This window comes from Pseudophryne corroboree (genome assembly GCF_028390025.1).
Source record: "Pseudophryne corroboree isolate aPseCor3 chromosome 3 unlocalized genomic scaffold, aPseCor3.hap2 SUPER_3_unloc_36, whole genome shotgun sequence".
Classification (NCBI taxonomy): Eukaryota; Metazoa; Chordata; class Amphibia; order Anura; family Myobatrachidae; genus Pseudophryne; species Pseudophryne corroboree.
Genome location: NW_026967526.1, coordinates 816336 through 841295, shown reverse-complemented (window position 1 = coordinate 841295; position 24960 = coordinate 816336). Strand labels below are relative to the sequence as shown.

The following is a 24960-nucleotide window of genomic DNA, read 5'->3' as shown; positions in this document are numbered from 1 at the left end:
GTAATAACTGCTTACTGTGTAAATTGTAACCATGTAACTATATATATACTGTACATTGTGATATATTGAATACATATCCTTTTAATAACAAATATATACATCAATGAGCTTTGGAACTCAGATAATGTGTGGGTGTATTGTTTTCTCTTATGGCATGCAGTGTTTTTTGCGATATATAGCGCACATTCATAGCACATGGTAATAAGATGCGCAGGCGTCCACAGTATATAATAGAGCTGGCATTTTAAATATTTGTTAGAAACTAATTTGACTTGCACAATGGGGATACAATTAGGAGTAATGGATGTGGTATTTGAAATCACTTTGTCACTATTGTCTACTAAACTTATCAATGTCATTCCTTCAATTTCCTCCCCCTATTTAAATGTGGTATTAGGCTGCTCTGTTTACTATAGTGCCCTGAGGAAGCCTATATGAGCGAAATGCGCATTGGTCATCTAGAGCGATGTGTTCCTTGCATACTGTATAATCACATACTAAAGTTCACTATCATGAGCATTAACCTGTAATATTAATGGGAGCGCAATTATTTCAATAAAGAGTGAGGAGGATTTATTATATTTTTTTATATTTGAGAGCTCAGATTGCTATGCTACACATATGAGATGCTTTGCCTACTAAGAGCATTGTCTGTTGGTAGCCGGGATTAATCTCCATGCAGATAAAAGAGAATCCTATTGGTAGCAGTATATATATCTGGTTACACCACGGATAGTGGAACACTGACACAGAGAACCAGAGTGCCGGCATTCATCCGGCACACGCTGTGGCACGATACATTATACTGGCCACTGCTGTTACTATGGCAGAGAACCAGAGTGCCGGCATTCATCCGGCACACACTGCGGCACTATACATTATACTGGCCGCTGCTGATACTATGGCAGACACCCTTCCCTGATAACAGTGATTTATTCACACTGATCATCCATCTGAATAAGAATTTATATTTCATGTTATGTATGTACATTGTGATTTATGGGAACGAGTCAGATGGTATGAGGATGTCTTATGAATTGCACTTACAGCCACAAAATCATATGGTTGTATGCTAGCATCTAATTACATTACATTGCAGCAATTACATTCTGATATAACTGTGGCATAAAGATCACTACATTATAATCCTTCACTTGTTCATATTGATCCTCATACGGGGTAATCAATGTACTTCCATTATACTGATTTCTGCTCCCATGTGTTGTGGATGACTAACACTGACTGCTCGGTACTGCATTCATTTGGAAACATTAACACATTCTATGCAGAATAATAGAGACAGTCACACACTGGTGTATCCACATAAAGTAACAATCATTACAATATTGTAACAGTGCACAAACTTACCAGACAGGATTACTTTTCTCTAAAAAGATCCAGTTCTCAGCACTGTAATATTGATGTCAGCATAATAATCACTGGTTATAATACATACCTAGTACTGTTACAGTACCTTATGCAAACAATATTTTATTCAATATAATACTCTTTATTCACTTTATTTTTCATATCTTTTCACATATTCCTTTATTTTAATACTTTGCTTGATATTTGTAATAAAGGACCTTTCACTCCGAATAATACATATCGATACATAAGACAACTAGTGGTAATAAACTATTATTATGTAACATTGCGGGTTTTGCAAAAAACTGATCGCACATTACGCTCCTTCATTTTCTCTATTTACACCTAGACTCATCTATTTTATATGGATTGGACGGATACATCAAGTAACAAAGAAGGTCGGGAGGAAAGGTTTTTGGACAAGTTTACCCTTTATTCACACATTACCATCTGAAGTAAAACACTTAGACAAAGCTTTCAGTTCCCCTCATGGTACAATCTGGCTGTTACACACAGGTACACCTTATTACACAGCTAGTTTCCTCTAATGTATACTATACTCTGACTCCGGTTACTGCTCGGAGTCTTGTTCTTATGTATCTGCATTTCCTGTCACATGATTCTGTACCTTATTACACAGCTAGTGTCCTCTAATGTATACTATACTCTGACTCCGGTTACTGCTCGGAGTCTTATTCTTATGTATCTGCATCTCCCTGTCACATGACTCTGTACTTTATTACACAGCTAGTGTCCTCTAATGTATATATACTCTGACTCCGGTTACTGCTCGGAGTCTTGTTCTTATGTATCTGCATTTCCTGTCACATGACTCTGTACCTTATTACACAGCTAGTGTCCTCTAATGTATACTATACTCTGACTCCGGTTACTGCTCGGAGTCTTGTTCTTATGTATCTGCATTTCCCTGTCACATGACTCTGTACTTTATTACACAGCTAGTTTCCTCTAATGTATACTATACTCTGACTCCGGTTACTGCTCGGAGTCTTGTTCTTATGTATCTGCATTTCCTGTCACATGACTCTGTACCTTATTACACAGCTAGTGTCCTCTAATGTATACTATACTCTGACTCCGGTTATTGCTCGGTGTCTTGTTCTTATGTATCCGCATTTCCTGTCACATGGCTCTGTAATTGTGTAACTCCTGTCACTGTGCAATGTATTATATAATGATTTTATGTTCATCAATAAAAATTATTATAACAACAAAAGTGGAAGCCAGGAAGAGGCAACAACTACAGACCAGCGAGTGTTACATCAGTAGTAGGACATTGGTGGAAACACTCATAAGAAAGAGCTGTAGATTATCTCACATCCAGCAATTTACAGGATCGCACACAGCACGGAGTCACTGGGGGGAGATCATGTCACACAAATCTTACTGACGCTTCTGACTGTGTGACTAAAGTGATGGATAAAGGTGGAGCCGTGGATATAGCTTATCTAGACTTTAGTAAGGCTTTCACACTGTCCCACATCGCTGACTGCTAAATAAACTCAGAAGCTTGTGATCGGATACTAAGATTGTTGAGTGGATAAGATCTTGGTTGCAGGATAGAAATCAGAGAGTTGTGGTAAATGGAGTGCATTCACAGGAGGGAAATGTTACCAGTGGAGTACCCCAGGGATCTGTACTTGGACCAGTGCTCTTTACTATCTTTATTGGTGACATTGCAAATGGCATTAAATGGAAAGTATACCCTTTTTGCAGATGAGACAAAGGTATGCAACAGGGTAGACACACCAGGAGGGGTAAAACAAATGACTGAGGATCTAGGTAGACCAGAGGGATGGTCAAGAGTGCGGTAATTTGTTTAATGCCAAAAAATGTAAAATCATGCACTTGGGTCTCAAATATCTTAATAATAAATATAGTATTAATGGCACTCTACTGTGAACTACTGAGGAGGAAAGGGATCTAGGAGTCACTATGTCCGGTGACATAAAGGCAGATAAGCAATGTAACACAGCAATGAGGAAGGCTAGTCAGATGCATGGCTGCATTGGGAGAGGAATCAGCAGCAGAATGACACTGTATAGGTCATTGGTAAGCTCTAATCCAGAATACTGTGTCCAGTTCTGGAGGCCATATCTCCAGGATATTTATACATCAGAGTGTTTCTATGTGTATAGGCCGGGTGTCACACACACAGAGCAGATAGATATATATATATATATATATATATGTGTGTGTGTGTATAATATATTATATATATATATATATATATATATATATATAAAGAGAGAGAGACTTTAAACAAATGCACACTCCCCTGCAATTCTCAGGTGGTGCTCCCTTCAGTCCGTTCCTTCACAGGTCCAGGATATTTATACATCAGAGTGTTTCTATGTGTATAGGCCGGGTGTCACACACACAGAGCAGATATATATATATATATGTGTGTGTATAATATATATATATATATATATATAAAGAGAGAGAGACTTTATACAAATGCACACTCCCCTGCAATTCTCAGGTGGTGCTCCCTTCAGTCCGTTCCTTCACAGGTCCAGGATATTTAAACTTTGTAGTTAAAGGGCACTCAAACTTCTTAATTAATATATGAAAGTTTATTGTTTCCAAAAAAGACACTTTAAAAAAAAAAACATATCAAATGGCAATGGTGAAGGAAAAATACTTATATATCAATAAATATTCAAGCCAAAAAAGCAAATGTTTCTCTCCAATCCAAGAGATATTCAACATCAATGCAGCACTTAGAAATATATGATTGAAAGTCAAACTTATCCGTTAGTCGAAGACTCCGGCATCCCAGCACAGATCACCCTGTTGCCACTGCCATCGACACACACTTCTCTGGGACCAAACCCTATATACCAAATGTACCAAGGTGATTCAATTACCGTAATTCACACCTGCCTATTCCGGGGACAGTGTGTTGTCATCTTCCCCCTCCAGCTCCACATCCTCTGGTAGTACAGTGTCAGTGTCAGACTGGAGCACCTGTGGGAGTGTACGTTTATGAGACCACCAGAGGGGGCTGAGTTGGCTGTCTGTGATCAGCAGTCTTAATAATGAACTCTTCTACAGACTGTTTCAGGGTTTGTCTCTCCTGCTTTGCAGCAGGTGACTTTATATCTGTAATCATTGTTTTGAATGAGTCCAACCATGCAGGTTCCTGCAAAGCACTACCCTGTGAAGGTAGAGAACGCTGGTACAGAGCAGGGACCCCTGGGAAGAGGGTGTAAACTTGGTGTTGCAAGATGTAAACTTGGTGTTGCAAGAAGGACACAAAGATTTTTCCTCAGACATGCTTAAAGCAGAAAACAGATATTTATATCACAGTGCAATGACACACAATAGAGAACAGCACAGTAACCCAGAACACCCTGATTGGAGGAACACAGAGAGGACTGGGACCAGCACACAATACCTCAGCTCAGGGCAGGGCTCCGCTGGGTATGTTTTACACGTTTTGTGGCCAGCGGTGTAACCACTATATATGCACTCCCCCCCTTTCTATCAGACCCCCTGGTGCCAGTACAAAACATGGTGCAGTGGCCTCTGTGGAGGAGCAGATTGAGCGGGCAGTCTGTAACCAGCAGCAGGAAATGGCGCCTTTCCAGTCTCTGGACCCGCTCTCTGGGAAGCCCCGCCCCTTACATGGCATGCGGACCCTAGCAGATTATACTGACATAAATAGTAAAACCACCTTGTAATACATGTGTATATAAAGAGAGTAACCCTATGTTCAGTGTGCCAGTGTGGGGTCCACAGCAGGCACCGCAGCTCGAGGCCTGTGACTGCCGCACCCTTTTGCCGCCATTTGCACCAGGGACCTGCTTACTGGGACCCCTGCGTATTACTCAATGCATCTACTTCGCAATGTTAGGGGTGGCGGCATGCTACTGGCGTGGGCTCACACCCGAGTGTCCTGTCAGTGGGGATACGAACCATTAACTCTTTATTAAGTTGGTTCGGTTCCCACCCTAAGTGTCACGATGCAGGCAGTCTGGTGCCAACCAGCGCTGCCTGAAAATAATAAACGAACATAAATTTTGATGAAAACTCTCTGGAGCTCCAGAGAATGCACCCGGCTCCTTGGGCACATTTTTCTAAACTGAGTCTGCTTGAAGGGGCATAGAGGGGAGGAGCCAGCACACACTAATGGACTCGATATATACCCCATGGTACGAATACCACCCCAGTATCCACTAGGATGTTATTGAAAGACAGGTTACTTGCATAGCAGTGGTAGACCAGGGTATGATATCTGATTGTTTCACCCAGTAGCAGCATGCATATTGCAAAAAGCAAAGGAGATAGGACAGGAACTTGAGAAACAATGCATGGCAATTGTGATGATGAGATTAAAAAGGTTCCTCACCTGTGTGATGTCTATTGTGTGAAACAAAGCTGATTTACTTCTCACACTCAGAACATGGAAATGGTTTCTAACATGTGTGAGTTCTTTGATGTCTAACAAGAGCTGATTTCCCTGTGAAACATTCTCCACACTCAGAACATGGAAATGGTTTCTCACGTGTGTGACTTCGATGATGTATAACAAGTTTTGATTTTCGGGTAAAACATTTCCCACACTCAGAGCATGGAAATGGTTTCTCACCTGTGTGAGTTCTCTGATGTGTAAAAAGATTTGATTTCTGTATAAAACATTTCCCACACTCAGAGCATGGAAATGGCCTCTCACCTGTGTGACTTCTTTGATGTGCAACAAAATCTGATTTCTGTGCAAAACATTTCTGACACTCAGAACATAGAAATGGACTCTCACCTGTGTGAGTTCTTTGATGTCTAACAAGAGCTGATTTCCCTGTGAAACATTTTCCACACTCAGAACATGGAAATGGTTTCTCACCTGTGTGACTTCGATGATGTGTAACAAGTTCTGATTTTCGGGTAAAACATTTCCCACACTCAGAACATGGAAATAGTTTCTCACCTGTGTGAGTTCTCTGATGTGTAAAAAGATTTGATTTCTGTATAAAACATTTCCCACACTCAGAGCATGGAAATGGCTTCTCACCTGTGTGACTTCTTTGATGTGCAACAAGATATGATTTCTGTGCAAAACATTTCCCACACTCAGAACATGGAAATGGCCTCTCACCTGTGTGAGTTCTTTGATGTCTAACAAGAGCTGATTTATGTGTAAAAAATTTTACACACTCAGAACATGGAAATGGCCTCTCACCTGTGTGAGTTCTTTGATGTCTAACAAGAGCTGATTTATGTGTAAAAAATTTTACACACTCAGAACATGAAAATGGCTTCTCACCTGTGTGCCTTCTCTGATGTGTAACTAGAACTGATTTGTATGTAAAACATTTCCCACACTCAGAACATGGAAATGGCCTCTTGCCTGCTTTATCTGTCTGATGGGTAATAAGCTTTGTTTTCTGTGTAAAACATATGGCATCTATAGAACAGGGAAACACTGTGTCTACTGTCAGAGCTGTTACCGATGTACCAATATCAGAGTGATCAGGAGAACATTTCCCTGGATCAGAAGGACCAGCTGATAGAGCTGGATGTATAATTGGGATAATGGGGTTATCTCCTGGAGAATCATGTCTACTGTCATTATCTTTTATGTCACAATCCGGGGATAACATAAGATGTCCTTCTGAGATATTCCTGCTTGTGTGTCCATCTGCTGGAAATAAAATACATTATGCACATATGAATTTTCATGAAACAAAATAAATATTGTATAGGTTATGTTCAAAAATGGCAAAATACTATAAATGAGTAGAAAACACCCAAGATGTGTCAAAGTCGAAAAATATTGTAATGCATATACCATGTACTAACCCCATGCACATGCCCGCGGCGCGTGCTCAGTCCGCCGTGCGTTCACATATCCGCAATTTGCGTAGGATAGCTCCTGCGATCATGCGCGTGGTATGGGTAATTACGGTGGAGTTTGTGAGCGCGTAGAGGGTTATTAGAACATTACATATTTAACCCAAATAGTGCATTTTGTACCCATAGTTCCCCTGCACCACATCAGTGAGTATCAACAGTTTAAACAGTTCCAGGACTAAGGGATTCGCCTTTGCATGATAGGAAGGGTCAGATAAAGGTTGGAAGGTGATGTCTAGTATCCAGCTGTAGGGTATTTTAAGGGTAACATTCCGGTGTTGGTTAGAGAAAGATCGTATGTACCAGCGTATAGTTATGTGCAAAAGTAGAATATAGATATTAACTGTATTTAATGTATATTATGTATGCGGCGGGAATCCAGAGGATACCACCCACAAGAGCAGTTGGGGAAAGACATCGCCTACATTTTCAAATCAACCTATGACCTCTCCTGTGATGTAAAGACACATCTCTGTGTCCAATGGACAATGAGATTACAGTGACCATTGAATTGTGTATGTAAGTTGTGTATAAAAAGCACATTGTTGCCTGGCCGGTCAGAAGACTCTGAACGCTTTCTACCTGACAAGCGGAGGACCGGCCGGGTTGCGCTTGCGAACATTCTCACGTATGTACATTCTCTGTAGCCATTATTCTGTTGTAGATTTATCTTGTTAGCCTGTAGTGTATAATTTATACTGTTTTACCTTTTGAAATAATCCACTGTGGCCTTAGAACCCTGTGGTTTCACTACATATCGGTGTTGTGTCCTCACTTTCCTGCTAGGGTTTAAAGCGGATTTTACTGTATAAGGTTATAGAGTGTATTGATAAGGTGTACGCACTGCGGGTACTTTATACCGCCAGCGCTACTTAAGGTTTAAAGTATAAACATCATTACAGTGCTTCGCGGCACATGGTTTAGAGTGTAACATTACATTGCATTACTAATAAGGTTTAAAGGTTATCAATTGTGTGTGCGCGCGCTGTGCGAACTCTGTACAATCAGCGCGGCGTGTGTACGCCAAGTATTTACCACGTACAGGACTCCGTACGCAAATAGCGTACAAAGTGCGTAGCGCGTGTATTCAGTATAACGGACATAGCGGCTCCACGGTAAAAGTGTATCTAGAAGTATAGCTTTATGGTTTAAGATGATATCAACATTATCAGATGTTACATTGTACATTATATAATTCTGTAACTGAAATTAACCAGTACTATAGTTCTGCCATTCCTTTTATGCTTAATTAAAAATACTAGGAAGCTTGGACTGGAGTATAATATGCACTCAAAGAGTGTGAGGAGACTGGTCAGATCTCTAGGCTGGTAAAATACAGTGACATGATGTGAGGAGGAGAGCAGGAGTATAATAGGGGCTGATGGCTCCTGCTGTATGAGATACACCAGAGAGTGTGGGGAGGAGACTAGTCAGATCTCTGGGCTGGTAACACACAGTGACATGGTGTGAGGAGGGGAGCAGGAGTATAATAGGGGCTGATGGCTCCTGCTGTATGAGATACACCAGAGAGTGTGGGGAGGAGACTGGTCAGATCTCTGGGCTGGTAACACACAGTGACATGATGTGAGGGGTAAAGCAGGAGTATAATAGGGACTGATATCTCCTGATGTATGAGATACACCAGAGAGTGTGGGGAGGAGACTGGTCAGATCTCTGGGCTGGTAACACACAGTGACATGATGTGAGGGGGAGAGCAGGAGTATAATAGGGGCTGATGGCTCCTGATGTATGAGATACACCAGAGAGTGTGGGGAGACTGGTCAGATCTCTGGGCTGGTAACACACAGTGATATGTGAGGGGGAGAGCAGGAGTATAATAGGGGCTGATGGCTCCCGATGTATGAGATACACCAGAGAGTGTGGGGAGGAGACTGGTCAGATCTCTGGGCTGGTAACACCCAGTGACATGATGTGAGGGTGAGAGCAGGAGTATAATAGGGGCCGATGGCCCCTGAAGTATGAGATACATCAGAGAGTGTGGGGAGGAGACTGGTCAGGTCTCTGGGCTGGCAACACACAGTGACATGATGTGAGAGGGAGAGCAGGAGTATAATAGTGGCTGATGGCACCTAATGTATGAGATAGACCAGAGAGTGTGGGAAGGAGACTGGTCAGATCTCTGGGCTGGTAACACAGAGGGACATGATGTAAGGAGGAGAGCAGGAGTATAATAGGGGCTGATGGCTCCTGACTCCACACTGGGAAAATACATATTCCTCCTTAGTTTGTACTGACAGAGGAGGGTGTAGAATTAGAGATTGCTGTAGTCACTGAGCAAGAATATGTGACTCTTATCTGTAATAATGAGAATTTACTTACCGATAATTCTATTTCTCGTAGTCCGTAGTGGATGCTGGGACTCCGTCAGGACCATGGGGAATAGCGGCTCCGTAGGAGACAGGGCACAAAAGTAAAAGCTTTAGGATCAGGTGGTGTGCACTGGCTCCTCCCCCTATGACCCTCCTCCAAGCCTCAGTTAGGATACTGTGCCCGGACGAGCGTACACAATAAGGAAGGATTTTGAATCCCGGGTAAGACTCATACCAGCCACACCAATCACACTGTACAACCAGTGATCTGAACCCAGTTAACAGCATGATAACAGCGGAGCCTCTGAAAAGATGGCTCACAACAATAATAACCCGATTTTTGTAACAATAACTATGTACAAGTATTGCAGACAATCCGCACTTGGGATGGGCGCCCAGCATCCACTACGGACTACGAGAAATAGAATTATCGGTAAGTAAATTCTTATTTTCTCTGACGTCCTAGTGGATGCTGGGACTCCGTCAGGACCATGGGGATTATACCAAAGCTCCCAAACGGGCGGGAGAGTGCGGATGACTCTGCAGCACCGAATGAGAGAACTCCAGGTCCTCCTCAGCCAGGGTATCAAATTTGTAGAATTTTGCAAACGTGTTTGCCCCTGACCAAGTAGCAGCTCGGCAAAGTTGTAAAGCCGAGACCCCTCGGGCAGCCGCCCAAGATGAGCCCACCTTCCTTGTGAAATGGGCATTTACATATTTTGGCTGTGGCAGGCCTGCCACAGAATGTGCAAGCTGAATTGTACTACACATCCAACTAGCAATCGTCTGCTTAGAAGCAAGAGCACCTAGTTTGTTGGGTGCATACAGGATAACAGCAAGTCAGTTTTCCTGACTCCAGCCGTCCTGGAAACTATATTTTCAGGGCCCTGACAACATCTAGCAACTTGGAGTCCTCCAAGTCCCTAGTAGCCGCAGGTACCACAATAAGCTGGTTCAGGTGAAACGCTGACACCACATTAGGGAGAAACTGGGGACGAGTCCGCAGCTCTGCCCTGTCCGAATGGACAATCAGATATGGGCTTTTGTGAGACAAAGCCGCCAATTCTGACACTCGCCTGGCCGAGGCCAGGGCCAACAGCATGGTCACTTTTCATGTGAGATATTTCAAATCCACAGATTTGAGCGGTTTAAAATGTGATTTGAGGAATCCCAGAACTACGTTGAGATCCCACAGTGCCACTGGAGGCACAAAAGGGGTTTGTATATGCAGTACTCCCTTGACAAACTTCTGGACTTCAGGAAGTGAAGCCAATTCTTTCTGGAAGAAAATTGACAGGGCCGAAATTTGAACCTTAATGGACCCCAATTTGAGGTCCATAGACACTCCTGTTTGCAGGAAATGCAGGAATCGACCGAGTTGAAATTTCTTCGTGGGGCCTTCCTGGCCTCACACCACGCAACATATTTTCGCCACATGTGGTGATAATGTTGTGCGGTCACCTCCTTCCTGGCTTTGACCAGGGTAGGAATGACCTCTTCCGGAATGCCTTTTTCCCTTAGGATCCGGCGTTCCACCGCCATGCCGTCAAACGCAGCCGCGGTAAGTCTTGGAACAGACATGGTACTTGCTGAAGCAAGTCCCTTCTTAGCGGCAGAGGCCATGAGTCCTCTGTGAGCATTTCTTGAAGTTCCGGGTACCAGGTCCTTCTTGGCCGATCCGGAGCCACGAATATAGTTCTTACTCCTCTACGTCTTATAGTTCTCAGTACCTTGGGTATGAGAAGCAGAGGAGGGAACACATACACCGACTGGTACACCCACCGTGTTACCAGAACGTCCACAGCTATTGCCTGAGGGTCTCTTGACCTGGCGCAATACCTGTCCAATTTTTTGTTCAGGCGGGACGCCATCATGTCCACCTTTGGTCTTTCCCAACGGTTCACAATCATGTGGAAGACTTCCCGATGAAGTCCCCACTCTCCCGGGTGGAGGTCGTGCCTGCTGAGGAAGTCTGCTTCCCAGTTGTCCACTCCCGGAATGAACACTGCTGACAGTGCTATCACATGATTTTCCGCCCAGCGAAGAATCCTTGCAGTTTCTGCCATTGCCCTCCTGCTTCCTGTGCCGCCCTGTCTGTTTACGTGGGCGACTGCCGTGATGTTGTCCCACTGGATCAATACCGGCTGACCTTGAAGCAGAGGTCTTGCTAAGCTTAGAGCATTGTAAATTGCCCTTAGCTCCAGTATATTTATGTGGAGAGAAGTCTCCAGACTTGATCACACTCCCTGGAAATTTTTTCCCTGTGTGACTGCTCCCCAGCCTCTCAGGCTGGCATCCGTGGTCACCAGGACCCAGTCCTGAATGCAGAATCTGCGGCCCTTTAGTAGATGAGCACTCTGCAGCCACCGCAGAAGAAACACCCTTGTCCTTGGAGACAGGGTTATCCGCTGATGCATCTGAAGATGCGATCCGGACCATTTTTCCAGCAGATCCCACTGAAAAGTTCTTGCGTGAAATCTGCCGAATGGAATCGCTTCGTAAGAAGCCACCATTTTTCCCAGGACCCTTGTGCAATGATGCACTGACACTTTTCCTGGTTTTAGGAGGTTCCTGACTAGCTCGGATAACTCCCTGGCTTTCTTCTCCGGGAGAAACACCCTTTTCTGGACTGTGTCCAGAATCATTCCTAGGAACAGCAGATGTGTCGTCGGAAACAGCTGCGGTTTTGGAATATTTAGAATCCACCCGTGCTGTCGTAGAACTACTTGAGATAGTGCTACTCCGACCTCCAACTGTTCTCTGGACCTTGCCCTTATCAGGAGATCGTCCATTTTCTTTGAAGAAGAATCATCATTTCGGCCATTACCTTGGTAAAGACCCGGGGTGCCGTGGATAATCCAACCGGCAGCGTCTGAAACTGATAATGACAGTTCTGTACCACGAACCTGAGGTACCCTTGGTGAGAAGGGCAAATTGGGACATGGAGGTAAGCATCCCTGATGTCCCGGGACACCATATAGTCCCCTTCTTCCTGGTTCGCTATCACTGCTCTGAGTGACTCCATCTTGATTTGAACCTTTGTATGTAAGTGTTCAAATATTTCAGATTTAGAATAGGTCTCACCGAGCCGTCTGGCTTCAGTACCACAATATAGTGTGGAATAATACCCCCTTCCCTTGTTGTAGGAGGGGTACTTTGATTATCACCTGCTGGGAATACAGCTTGTGAATTGTTTCCAATACTGCCTCCCTGTCGGAGGGAGACGTTGGTAAAGCAGACTTCAGGAACCTGCGAGGGGTAGACGTCTTGAATTTCCAATCTGTACCCCTGGGATACTACTTGTAGGATCCAGGGGTCCTGTACGGCCCCAGCGTCATGCTGAGGACTTGGCAGAAGCGGTGGAGGGCTTCTGTTCCTGGGAATGGGCTGCCTGCTGCAGTCTTCTTCCCTTTCCTCTATCCCTGGGCAGATATGACTGGCCTTTTGCCCGCTTGCCCTTATGGGGACGAAAGGACTGAGGCTGAAAAGACGGTGTCTTTTTCTGCTGAGATGTGACTTAGGGTAAAAAAGGTGGATTTTCCAGCTGTTGCCGTGGCCACCAGGTCCGATGGACCGACCCCAAATAACTCCTCCCCTTTATACGGCAATACTTCCATGTGCCGTTTGGAATCTGCATCAACTGACCACTGTCGTGTCCATAAACATCTTCTGGCAGATATGGACATCGCACTTACTCTTGATGCCAGAGTGCAATCATCCCTCTGTGCATCTCGCATATATAGAAATGCATCCTTTAAATGCTCTATAGTCAATAAAATACTGTCCCTGTCAAGGGTATCAATATTTTCAGTCAGGGAATCCGACCAAGCCACCCCAGCGCTGCACATCCAGGCTGAGGCGATCGCTGGTCGCAGTATAACACCAGTATGTGTGTATATACTTTTTAGGATATTTTCCAGCCTCCTATCAGCTGGCTCCTTGAGTGCGGCCCTATCTGGAGACGGTACCGCCACTTGTTTTGATAAGCGTGTGAGCGCCTTATCCACCCTAAGGGGTGTTTCCCAACGCGCCCTAACTTCTGGCGGGAAAGGGTATACCGCCAATAATTTTCTATCGGGGGAAACCCTCGCATCATCACACACTTCATTTAATTTATCTGATTCAGGAAAAACTACAGGTAGTTTTTTCACACCCCACATAATACCCTTCTTTGTGGTACTTGTAGTATCAGAAATATGTAACACCTCCTTCATTGCCCTTAACATGTAACGTGTGGCCCTAAAGGAAAATACGTTTGTTTCTTCACCGTCGACACTGGAGTCAGTGTCCGTGTCTGTGTCGACCGACTGAGGTAAATGAGCGTTTTAAAGCCCCTGACGGTGTTTGAGACGCCTGGACAGGTACTAATTTGTTTGCCGGCCGTCTCATGTCGTCAACCGACCTTGCAGCGTGTTGACATTATCACGTAATTCCTTAAATAAGCCATCCATTCCGGTGTCGACTCCCTAGAGAGTGACATCACCATTTCAGGCAATTGCTCCGCCTCCTCACCAACATCGTCCTCATACATGTCGACACACACGTACCGACACACAGCACACACACAGGGAATGCTCTGATAGAGGACAGGACCCCACTAGCCCTTTGGGGAGACAGAGGGAGAGTTTGCCAGCACACACCAAAACGCTATAATTATACAGGGACAACCTTTATATAAGTGTTTTCCCTTATAGCATCTTAATATATAATCATATCGCCAAATAAGTGCCCCCCCTCTCTGTTTTAACCCTGTTTCTGTAGTGCAGTGCAGGGGAGAGCCTGGGAGCCTTCCCACCAGCAGTTCTGTGAGGGAAAATGGCGCTGTGTGCTGAGGAGAATAGGCCCCGCCCCCTTTTCGGCGGCCTTCTTCTCCCGTTTTTCTGACAACCTGGCAGGGGTTAAATACATCCATATAGCCCCAGAGGCTATATGTGATGTATTTTTAGCCAGTATAGGTATTTTCATTGCTGCCCAGGGCGCCCCCCCCAGCGCCCTGCACCCTCAGTGACCGTTGGTGTGAAGTGTGCTGAGAGCAATGGCGCACAGCTGCAGTGCTGTGCGCTACCTCATGAAGACTGAGAAGTCTTCAGCCGCCGATTTCTGGACCTCTTCTCTCTTCAGCATCTGCAAGGGGGTTGGCGGCGCGGCTCCGGTGACCCATCCAGGCTGTACCTGTGATCGTCCCTCTGGAGCTAGTGTCCAGTAGCCTAAGAAACAAATCCATCCTGCACGCAGGTGAGTTCACTTCTTCTCCCCTAAGTCCCTCGTTGCAGTGAGCCTGTTGCCAGCAGGACTCACTGAAAATAAAAAACCTAATAAAACTTTTACTCTAAGCAGCTCTTTAGGAGAGCCACCTAGATTGCACCCTTCTCGGCCGGGCACAAAAATCTAACTGAGGCTTGGAGGAGGGTCATAGGGGGAGGAGCCAGTGCACACCACCTGATCCTAAAGCTTTTACTTTTGTGCCCTGTCTCCTGCGGAGCCGCTATTCCCCATGGTCCTGACGGAGTCCCAGCATCCACTAGGACGTCAGAGAAAAGTGTTTATTACTCACCTGTGCTGATATCTGTAGGGATTTCCTCCTCCTTACACTGTTGATCACCCCTCACATACGTCTCTTCTTCTCCCTCTGTATCTTCTGCCTTTATATCAGTCACATACGTCTCTTCTTCTCCCTCTATATCTTCTGCCTTTAGATCATTCACATACGTCTCTTCTTCTCCCTCTGTATCTTCTGCCTTTATATCAGTCACATACGTCTCTTCTTCTCCCTCTATATCTTCTGCCTTTATACAAGTCACATACGTCTCTTCTTCTCCCTCTATATCTTCTGTTTTAATATCAGACAGATGTTCTACCTAAAAGACAAACAAACACTATAATGACATTTGCACACAGTCAGATTAAACTGAGGTGAAACAGTATAATATCAAGACACACAGCTCCTCTACAGATCATATAGTGACAGTAACTTTAGTATATGGGTGAGACCCTAAATCCCACCTACCTGATCCTCCTGTGGGGTCCTGTAATTCTCCTCTGTACAGTCCTGGGAATACAGAGGACAGGAACATCTCTCTGGGGTATCTCTGTTACTGGGCCCATCTGTAGGAGACACGCAGTGACTGAGTACAGTGTATATATGTGATTATCAGGTAATGTGTGTATATAGGGGGCCCCCATACCTGCTCTCCCCTGTACAATACATGACAGTCTCCTCTTACCAAGTGATGTGAGGGGCCGGTGATTCTCCATCATCACGTCCTTGTACAGACCCCTGTGTTCCTCTATATACTCCTCCTCCTGCATGGAGACATAGACAGTGACATCATGACACCTTATAGGAACCTGACACACACACAGTGATACAGTCATCACCCAGACACATCCCCTGGTGTTACTGTATAATGTCCCATTCCCTGTAAACACCTCTCCAGTCATCACCCACACAAGTTCCCTGGTGTTACTGTATAATGTCCCATTCCCAGCAGTCACCTCTCCAGTCATCACACAGACACATCCCCCGGTGTTACTGTATAATGCCCCATTCCCAGCAGTCACCTCTCCAGTCATCACCCAGACACATCCCCTGGTGTTACTGTATAATGCCCCATTCCCAGCAGTCACCTCCCCAGTCATCACCCAGACACATCCCCTGGTGTTACTGTATAATGCCCCATTCCCAGCAGTCACCTCCCCAGTCATCGCCCAGACACATCCCCTGGTGTTACTGTATAATGCCCCATTCCCAGCAGTCACCTCCCCAGTCATCACCCAGACACATCTGCATGTTACTGTATAATTTCCCTTTCCCAGCAGTCACCTCTCCAGTCACCACCCAGACACGTCCCCCGGTATTACTGTACAATGCCTCATTCCCGGCAGTCACCTCCCCAGTCAGAACCCAGACACGTCCCCCGGTGTTACTGTATAATGTCCCATTCCCAGCAGTCACCTCTCCAGTCATCACCCAGACACATTCCCTGGTGTTACTGTATAATGTCCCATTCCCAGCAGTCACCTCTCCAGTCATCATCCAGACACGTCCCCTGGTGTTACTGTATAATGCCTCATTCCCGGCAGTCACCTCCGCGTTCATCATCCAGACACGTCCACCGGTGTTACTGTATAATGCCTCATTCCCAGCAGTCACCTCTCCAGTCATCATCCAGACACGTCCCTCGGTGTTACTGTATAATGCCCCATTCCTGGCAGTCACCACCGCAGTCATCATCCAGACACGTCTACCAGTGTTACTGTATAATTAGAGATGAGCGCCTGAAATTTTTCGGGTTTTGTGTTTTGGTTTTGGGTTCGGTTCCGCGGCCGTGTTTTGGGTTCGAACGCGTTTTGGCAAAACCTCACCGAATTTTTTTTGTCGGATTCGGGTGTGTTTTGGATTCGGGTGTTTTTTTCAAAAAACACTAAAAAACAGCTTAAATCATAGAATTTGGGGGTCATGTTGATCCCAAAGTATTATTAACCTCAAAAACCATAATTTACACTCATTTTCAGTCTATTCTGAATACCTCACACCTCACAATATTATTTTTAGTCCTAAAATTTGCACCGAGGTCGCTGTGTGAGTAAGATAAGCGACCCTAGTGGCCGACACAAACACCGGGCCCATCTAGGAGTGGCACTGCAGTGTCACGCAGGATGTCCCTTCCAAAAAACCCTCCCCAAACAGCACATGACGCAAAGAAAAAAAGAGGCGCAATGAGGTAGCTGTGTGAGTAAGATTAGCGACCCTAGTGGCCGACACAAACACCGGGCCCATCTAGGAGTGGCACTGCAGTGTCACGCAGGATGGCCCTTCCAAAAAACCCTCCCCAAACAGCACATGACGCAAAGAAAAAAAGAGGCGCAATGAGGTAGCTGTGTGAGTAAGATTAGCGACCCTAGTGGCCGACACAAACACCGGGCCCATCTAGGAGTGGCACTGCAGTGTCACGCAGGATGTCCCTTCCAAAAAACCCTCCCCAAACAGCACATGACGCAAAGAAAAAAAGAGGCGCAATGAGGTAGCTGTGTGAGTAAGATTAGCGACCCTAGTGGCCGACACAAACACCGGGCCCATCTAGGAGTGGCACTGCAGTGTCACGCAGGATGTCCCTTCCAAAAAACCCTCCCCAAACAGCACATGACGCAAAGAAAAAAAGAGGCGCAATGAGGTAGCTGACTGTGTGAGTAAGATTAGCGACCCTAGTGGCCGACACAAACACCGGGCCCATCTAGGAGTGGCACTGCAGTGTCACGCAGGATGTCCCTTCCAAAAAACCCTCCCCAATCAGCACATGATGCAAAGAAAAAGAAAAGAAAAAAGAGGTGCAAGATGGAATTGTCCTTGGGCCCTCCCACCCACCCTTATGTTGTATAAACAAAACAGGACATGCACACTTTAACCAACCCATCATTTCAGTGACAGGGTCTGCCACACGACTGTGACTGATATGACGGGTTGGTTTGGACCCCCCCCAAAAAAGAAGCAATTAATCTCTCCTTGCACAAACTGGCTCTACAGAGGCAAGATGTCCACCTCATCTTCACCCTCCGATATATCACCGTGTACATCCCCCTCCTCACAGATTATCAATTCGTCCCCACTGGAATCCACCATCTCAGCTCCCTGTGTACTTTGTGGAGGCAATTGCTGCTGGTCAATGTCTCCGCGGAGGAATTGATTATAATTCATTTTAATGAACATCATCTTCTCCACATTTTCTGGATGTAACCTCGTACGCCGATTGCTGACAAGGTGAGCGGCGGCACTAAACACTCTTTCGGAGTACACACTTGTGGGAGGGCAACTTAGGTAGAATAAAGCCAGTTTGTGCAAGGGCCTCCAAATTGCCTCTTTTTCCTGCCAGTATAAGTACGGACTGTGTGACGTGCCTACTTGGATGCGGTCACTCATATAATCCTCCACCATTCTATCAATGTTGAGAGAATCATATGCAGTGACAGTAGACGACATGTCCGTAATCGTTGTCAGGTCCTTCAGTCCGGACCAGATGTCAGCATCAGCAGTCGCTCCAGACTGCCCTGCATCACCGCCAGCGGGTGGGCTCGGAATTCTGAGCCTTTTCCTCGCACCCCCAATTGCGGGAGAATGTGAAGGAGGAGATGTTGACAGGTCGCGTTCCGCTTGACTTGACAATTTTGTCACCAGCAGGTCTTTCAACCCCAGCAGACCTGTGTCTGCCGGAAAGAGAGATCCAAGGTAGGCTTTAAATCTAGGATCGAGCACGGTGGCCAAAATGTAGTGCTCTGATTTCAACAGATTGACCACCCGTGAATCCTTGTTAAGCGAATTAAGGGCTGCATCCACAAGTCCCACATGCCTAGCGGAATCGCTCCCTTTTAGCTCCTTCTTCAATGCCTCCAGCTTCTTCTGCAAAAGCCTGATGAGGGGAATGACCTGACTCAGGCTGGCAGTGTCTGAACTGACTTCACGTGTGGCAAGTTCAAAGGGCATCAGAACCTTGCACAACGTTGAAATCATTCTCCACTGCACTTGAGACAGGTGCATTCCACCTACTATATCGTGCTCAATTGTATAGGCTTGAATGGCCTTTTGCTGCTCCTCCAACCTCTGAAGCATATAGAGGGTTGAATTCCACCTCGTTACCACTTCTTGCTTCAGATGATGGCAGGGCAGGTTCAGTAGTTTTTGGTGGTGCTCCAGTCTTCTGTACGTGGTGCCTGTACGCCGAAAGTGTCCCGCAATTTTTCTGGCCACCGACAGCATCTCTTGCACGCCCCTGTCGTTTTTTAAAAAATTCTGCACCACCAAATTCAAGGTATGTGCAAAACATGGGACGTGCTGGAATTTGCCCATATTTAATGCACACACAATATTGCTGGCGTTGTCCGATGCCACAAATCCACAGGAGAGTCCAATTGGGGTAAGCCATTCCGCGATGATCTTCCTCAGTTGCCGTAAGAGGTTTTCAGCTGTGTGCGTATTCTGGAAAGCGGTGATACAAAGCGTAGCCTGCCTAGGAAAGAGTTGGCGTTTGCGAGATGCTGCTACTGGTGCCGCCGCTGCTGTTCTTGCGGCGGGAGTCCATACATCTACCCAGTGGGCTGTCACAGTCATATAGTCCTGACCCTGCCCTGCTCCACTTGTCCACATGTCCGTGGTTAAGTGGACATTGGGTACAACTGCATTTTTTAGGACACTGGTGAGTCTTTTTCTGACGTCCGTGTACATTCTCGGTATCGCCTGCCTAGAGAAGTGGAACCTAGATGGTATTTGGTAACGGGGGCACACTGCCTCAATAAATTGTCTAGTTCCCTGTGAACTAACGGCGGATACCGGACGCACGTCTAACACCAACATAGTTGTCAAGGACTCAGTTATCCGCTTTGCAGTAGGATGACTGCTGTGATATTTCATCTTCCTCGCAAAGGACTGTTGAACAGTCAATTGCTTACTGGAAGTAGTACAAGTGGGCTTACGACTTCCCCTCTGGGATGACGATCGACTCCCAGCGGCAACAACAGCAGCGCCAGCAGCAGTAGGCTTTACACGCAAGGATGCATCGGAGGAATCCCAGGCAGGAGAGGACTCGTCAGAATTGCCAGTGACATGGCCTGCAGGACTATTGGCATTCCTGGGGAAGGAGGAAATTGACACTGAGGGAGTTGGTGGGGTGGTTTGCGTGAGCTTGGTTACAAGAGGAAGGGATTTACTGGTCAGTGGACTGCTTCCGCTGTCACCCAAAGTTTTTGAACTTGTCACTGACTTATTATGAATGCGCTGCAGGTGACGTATAAGGGAGGATGTTCCGAGGTGGTTAACGTCCTTACCCCTACTTATTACAGCTTGACAAAGGGAACACACGGCTTGACACCTGTTGTCCGCATTTCTGGTGAAATACCTCCACACCGAAGAGCTGATTTTTTTGGTATTTTCACCTGGCATGTCAACGGCCATATTCCTCCCACGGACAACAGGTGTCTCCCCGGGTGCCTGACTTAAACAAACCACCTCACCATCAGAATCCTCCTGGTCAATTTCCTCCCCAGCGCCAGCAACACCCATATCCTCCTCATCCTGGTGTACTTCAACACTGACATCTTCAATCTGACTATCAGGAACTGGACTGCGGGTGCTCCTTCCAGCACTTGCAGGGGGCGTGCAAATGGTGGAAGGCGCATGCTCTTCACGTCCAGTGTTGGGAAGGTCAGGCATCGCAAACGACACAATTGGACTCTCCTTGTGGATTTGGGATTTCGAAGAACGCACAGTTCTTTGCGGTGCTACTGCTTTTGCCAGCTTGAGTCTTTTCATTTTTCTAGCGAGAGGCTGAGTGCTTCCATCCTCATGTGAAGCTGAACCACTAGCCATGAACATAGGCCAGGGCCTCAGCCGTTCCTTGCCACTCCGTGTGGTAAATGGCATATTGGCAAGTTTACGCTTCTCCTCCGACAATTTTATTTTAGGTTTTGGAGTCCTTTTTTTACTGATATTTGGTGTTTTGGATTTGACATGCTCTGTACTATGACATTGGGCATCGGCCTTGGCAGACGACGTTGCTGGCATTTCATCGTCTCGGCCATGACTAGTGGCAGCAGCTTCAGCACGAGGTGGAAGTGGATCTTGATCTTTCCCTAATTTTGGAACCTCAACATTTTTGTTCTCCATATTTTAATAGGCACAACTAAAAGGCACCTCAGGTAAACAATGGAGATGGATGGATTGGATACTAGTATACAATTATGGACGGGCTGCCGAGTGCCGACACAGAGGTAGCCACAGCCGTGAACTACCGCACTGTACTGTGTCTGCTGCTAATATATAGACTGGTTGATAAAGAGATAGTATACTCGTAACTAGTATGTATGTATAAAGAAAGAAAAAAAAACCACGGTTAGGTGGTATATACAATTATGGACGGGCTGCCGAGTGCCGACACAGAGGTAGCCACAGCCGTGAACTACCGCACTGTACTGTGTCTGCTGCTAATATATAGACTGGTTGATAAAGAGATAGTATACTCGTAACTAGTATGTATGTATAAAGAAAGAAAAAAAAACCACGGTTAGGTGGTATATACAATTATGGACGGGCTGCCGAGTGCCGACACAGAGGTAGCCACAGCCGTGAACTACCGCACTGTACTGTGTCTGCTGCTAATATAGACTGGTTGATAAAGAGATAGTATACTACTAATATTATATATACTGGTGGTCAGGTCACTGGTCACTAGTCACACTGGCAGTGGCACTCCTGCAGCAAAAGTGTGCACTGTTTAATTTTAATATAATATTATGTACTCCTGGCTCCTGCTATAACCTATAACTGGCACTGCAGTAGTGCTCCCCAGTCTCCCCCACAATTATAAGCTGTGTGAGATGAGCAGTCAGACAGATATATAATATATATAGATGATGCAGCACACTGGCCTGAGCCTGAGCAGTGCACACAGATATGGTATGTGACTGACTGAGTCACTGTGTGTATCGCTTTTTTCAGGCAGAGAACGGATATATTAAATAAACTGCACTGTGTGTCTGGTGGTCACTCACTATATAATATATTATGTACTCCTGGCTCCTGCTATAACCTATAACTGGCACTGCAGTAGTGCTCCCCAGTCTCCCCCACAATTATAAGCTGTGTGAGCTGAGCAGTCAGACAGATATATATAATATTATATATATAGATAATAGATGATGCAGCACACTGGCCTGAGCCTGAGCAGTGCACACAGATATGGTATGTGACTGAGTCACTGTGTGCTGTGTATCGCTTTTTTCAGGCAGAGAACGGATTATAAATAAAACTGGTGGTCACTGGTCACTATCAGCAAAACTCTGCACTGTACTGAGTACTCCTAATGCTCCCCAAAATTAGTAAATCAAGTGTCTCTCTAATCTATTCTAAACGGAGAGGACGCCAGCCACGTCCTCTCCCTATCAATCTCAATGCACGTGTGAAAATGGCGGCGACGCGCGGCTCCTTATATAGAATCCGAGTCTCGCGATAGAATCCGAGCCTCGCGAGAATCCGACAGCGTCATGATGACGTTCGGGCGCGCTCGGGTTAACCGAGCAAGGCGGGAAGATCCGAGTCGCTCGGACCCGTGAAAAAAAACATGAAGTTCTGGCGGGTTCGGATTCAGAGAAACCGAACCCGCTCATCTCTATGTATAATGCCCCATTCCCAGCAGTCACCTCTCCAATCATCACCCAGACACATCCCCCGGTGTTACTGTATAATGCCTCATTCCCAGCAGTCACCTCTCCAGTTATCACCCAGACACATCTGCATGTTACTGTATAATTTCCCTTTCCCAGCAGTCACCTCTCCAGTCACCACCCAGACACGTCCCCCGGTATTACTGTACAATGCCTCATTCCCGGCAGTCACCTCCCCAGTCAGAACCCAGACACGTCCCCCGGTGTTACTGTATAATGTCCCATTCCCAGCAGTCACCTCTCCAGTCATCACCCAGACACATTCCCTGGTGTTACTGTATAATGTCCCATTCCCAGCAGTCACCTCTCCAGTCATCACCCAGACACATTCCCTGGTGTTACTGTATAATGTCCCATTCCCAGCAGTCACCTCTCCAGTCATCATCCAGACACGTCCCCTGGTGTTACTGTATAATGCCCCATTCCCAGCAGTCACCTCCTCAGTCATCACCCAGACACAACCCCTGGTGTTACGGTATAATGCCTCATTCCCGGCAGTCACCTCCGCGTTCATCATCCAGACACGTCCACCGGTGTTACTGTATAATGCCTCATTCCCAGCAGTCACCTCTCCAGTCATCATCCAGACACGTCCCTCGGTGTTACTGTATAATGCCCCATTCCTGGCAGTCACCACCGCAGTCATCATCCAGACACGTCTACCAGTGTTACTGTATAATGCCCCATTCCCAGCAGTCACCTCTCCAGTCATCATCCAGACACATCCCCTGGTGTTACTGTATATTGCCCCATTCCCAGCGGTCACCTCTCCAGTCATCACCCAGACACATCCCCCGGTGTTACTGTATAATGCCCCATTCCCAGCAGTCTTTTTTCCAGTCATCACCCAGACACATCCCCTGGTGTTACTGTATAATGCCCCATTCCCAGCGGTCACCTCTCCAGTCATCACCCAGACATCCGCTGGTGTTACTGTATAATGTCCCATTCCCAGCAGTCACCTCTCCAGTCATCACCCAGACACATCTCCCGGTGTTACTGTATAATGCCCCATTCCCAGCAGTCACCTCCCCAGTCATCACCCAGACACATCTGCATGTTACTGTATAATTTCCCTTTCCCAGCAGTCACCTCTCCAGTCACCACCCAGACACGTCCCCCGGTATTACTGTATAATGCCTCATTCCCGGCAGTCACCTATCCAGTCATCACCCAGACACATCCCCAGGTGTTACTGTATAATGTCCCATTCCCAGCAGTCACCTCTCCAGTCATCACCCAGACATGTCCCCTAGTGTTACTGTATAATGTCCCCATTCCCAGTAGTCACCTCTCAAGTCATCACCCAGATACATTCACTGGTGTTACTGTATAATGTCCCATTCCCGGCGGTCACCTCTTCAGTCATCACCGAGACACGTCCACTGGTTTTACTGTATAATGCCCCATTCCCAGCAGTCACCTCTCCAGTCATCAACCGGATATGTCCTCTGGTTTTACTGTATAATGTCCCATTCCCAGCAGTCCCTTCTCCAGTTATCACCCAGACACATCCCCTGGTGTTACTGTATAATGTCCCATTCCCAGCAGTCACCTCTCCAGTCATCACTCAGGCACGTCCCCTGGTGTTATTGTATAATGCCCTATTTCCAGCAGTCACCTCTCCAGTCAGCAGCTGAATGATCTTGTTGGTGAGTTTCAGGAACTTCTGGTCACTGTGTCTTTCATGTTTCAGTGAGTGAGGTGGAGGCACCGTGATGGGGCTCTGGGTAATGCTTAGTCCGCCTGACACACAAAGATGGCTGCTGGGTGTCTCATGCTCACCGGATGTCTTCCAAACTACTGTGTAATCCTGCGAAATGGGGGAGACATCACTACCACTGTAAATACTCCCAGATCCCCTCATCTCCTCAATTATGTCCCCGTATTATTACTAGACATATAAGTAATGTCACTGTGACATTCCCAGATCCCCTAACCTCCCCAGTCATGTCCCTGTATTATTACTATAGATACAAGTGATGTCACAGTGATGTTCCCAGATCCCTTCACCTCCCCAGTCATGCCCATGTATTATAACTATAGATTTAAGTGATGTAACTGTGATGCTTCCAGATCCCCTCACCTTACCAGTCATGTCCCTGTATTATTACTACAGATATGTGATGTTATTGTGACACTCTCAGACCCCCTCACCTCCCCAGTCATGTACCTG

At 46.2% G+C, this 24960-nt stretch overlaps 1 protein-coding gene across 1 annotated transcript; it reads right to left on the bottom strand.

Moving 5' to 3' along the window:
* Positions 1 to 3994: 3994 nt before the first annotated feature.
* On the bottom strand, positions 3995 to 24595 carry LOC134984109 (zinc finger protein OZF-like). The gene is made up of 5 exons (XM_063949739.1): positions 24406 to 24595; positions 15800 to 15878; positions 15583 to 15680; positions 15130 to 15433; positions 3995 to 7036 (listed from the first exon to the last, which is right to left on the bottom strand). The coding sequence occupies exons 2-5, from the start codon at positions 15831 to 15833 to the stop codon at positions 5814 to 5816; spliced, it is 1659 nt and encodes a 552-aa protein (XP_063805809.1). The 5' UTR covers positions 15834 to 15878; positions 24406 to 24595; the 3' UTR covers positions 3995 to 5813.
* Positions 24596 to 24960: the final 365 nt, after the last annotated feature.

Excerpts from the sequence above, each read along its gene's own strand:
- LOC134984109 (XM_063949739.1), bottom strand. The coding sequence starts at position 15,833 with ATGATGGAGAATCACCGGCCCCTCACATCACTTG. Across the intron at positions 15,681-15,799 it reads CCGGCCCCTCACATCACTTG|ATGGGCCCAGTAACAGAGAT; the intron begins GTAAGAGGAGAC and ends TGTCTCCTACAG. Across the intron at positions 7,037-15,129 it reads CCCTACAGATATCAGCACAG|CAGATGGACACACAAGCAGG; the intron begins GTGAGTAATAAA and ends TTTTATTTCCAG.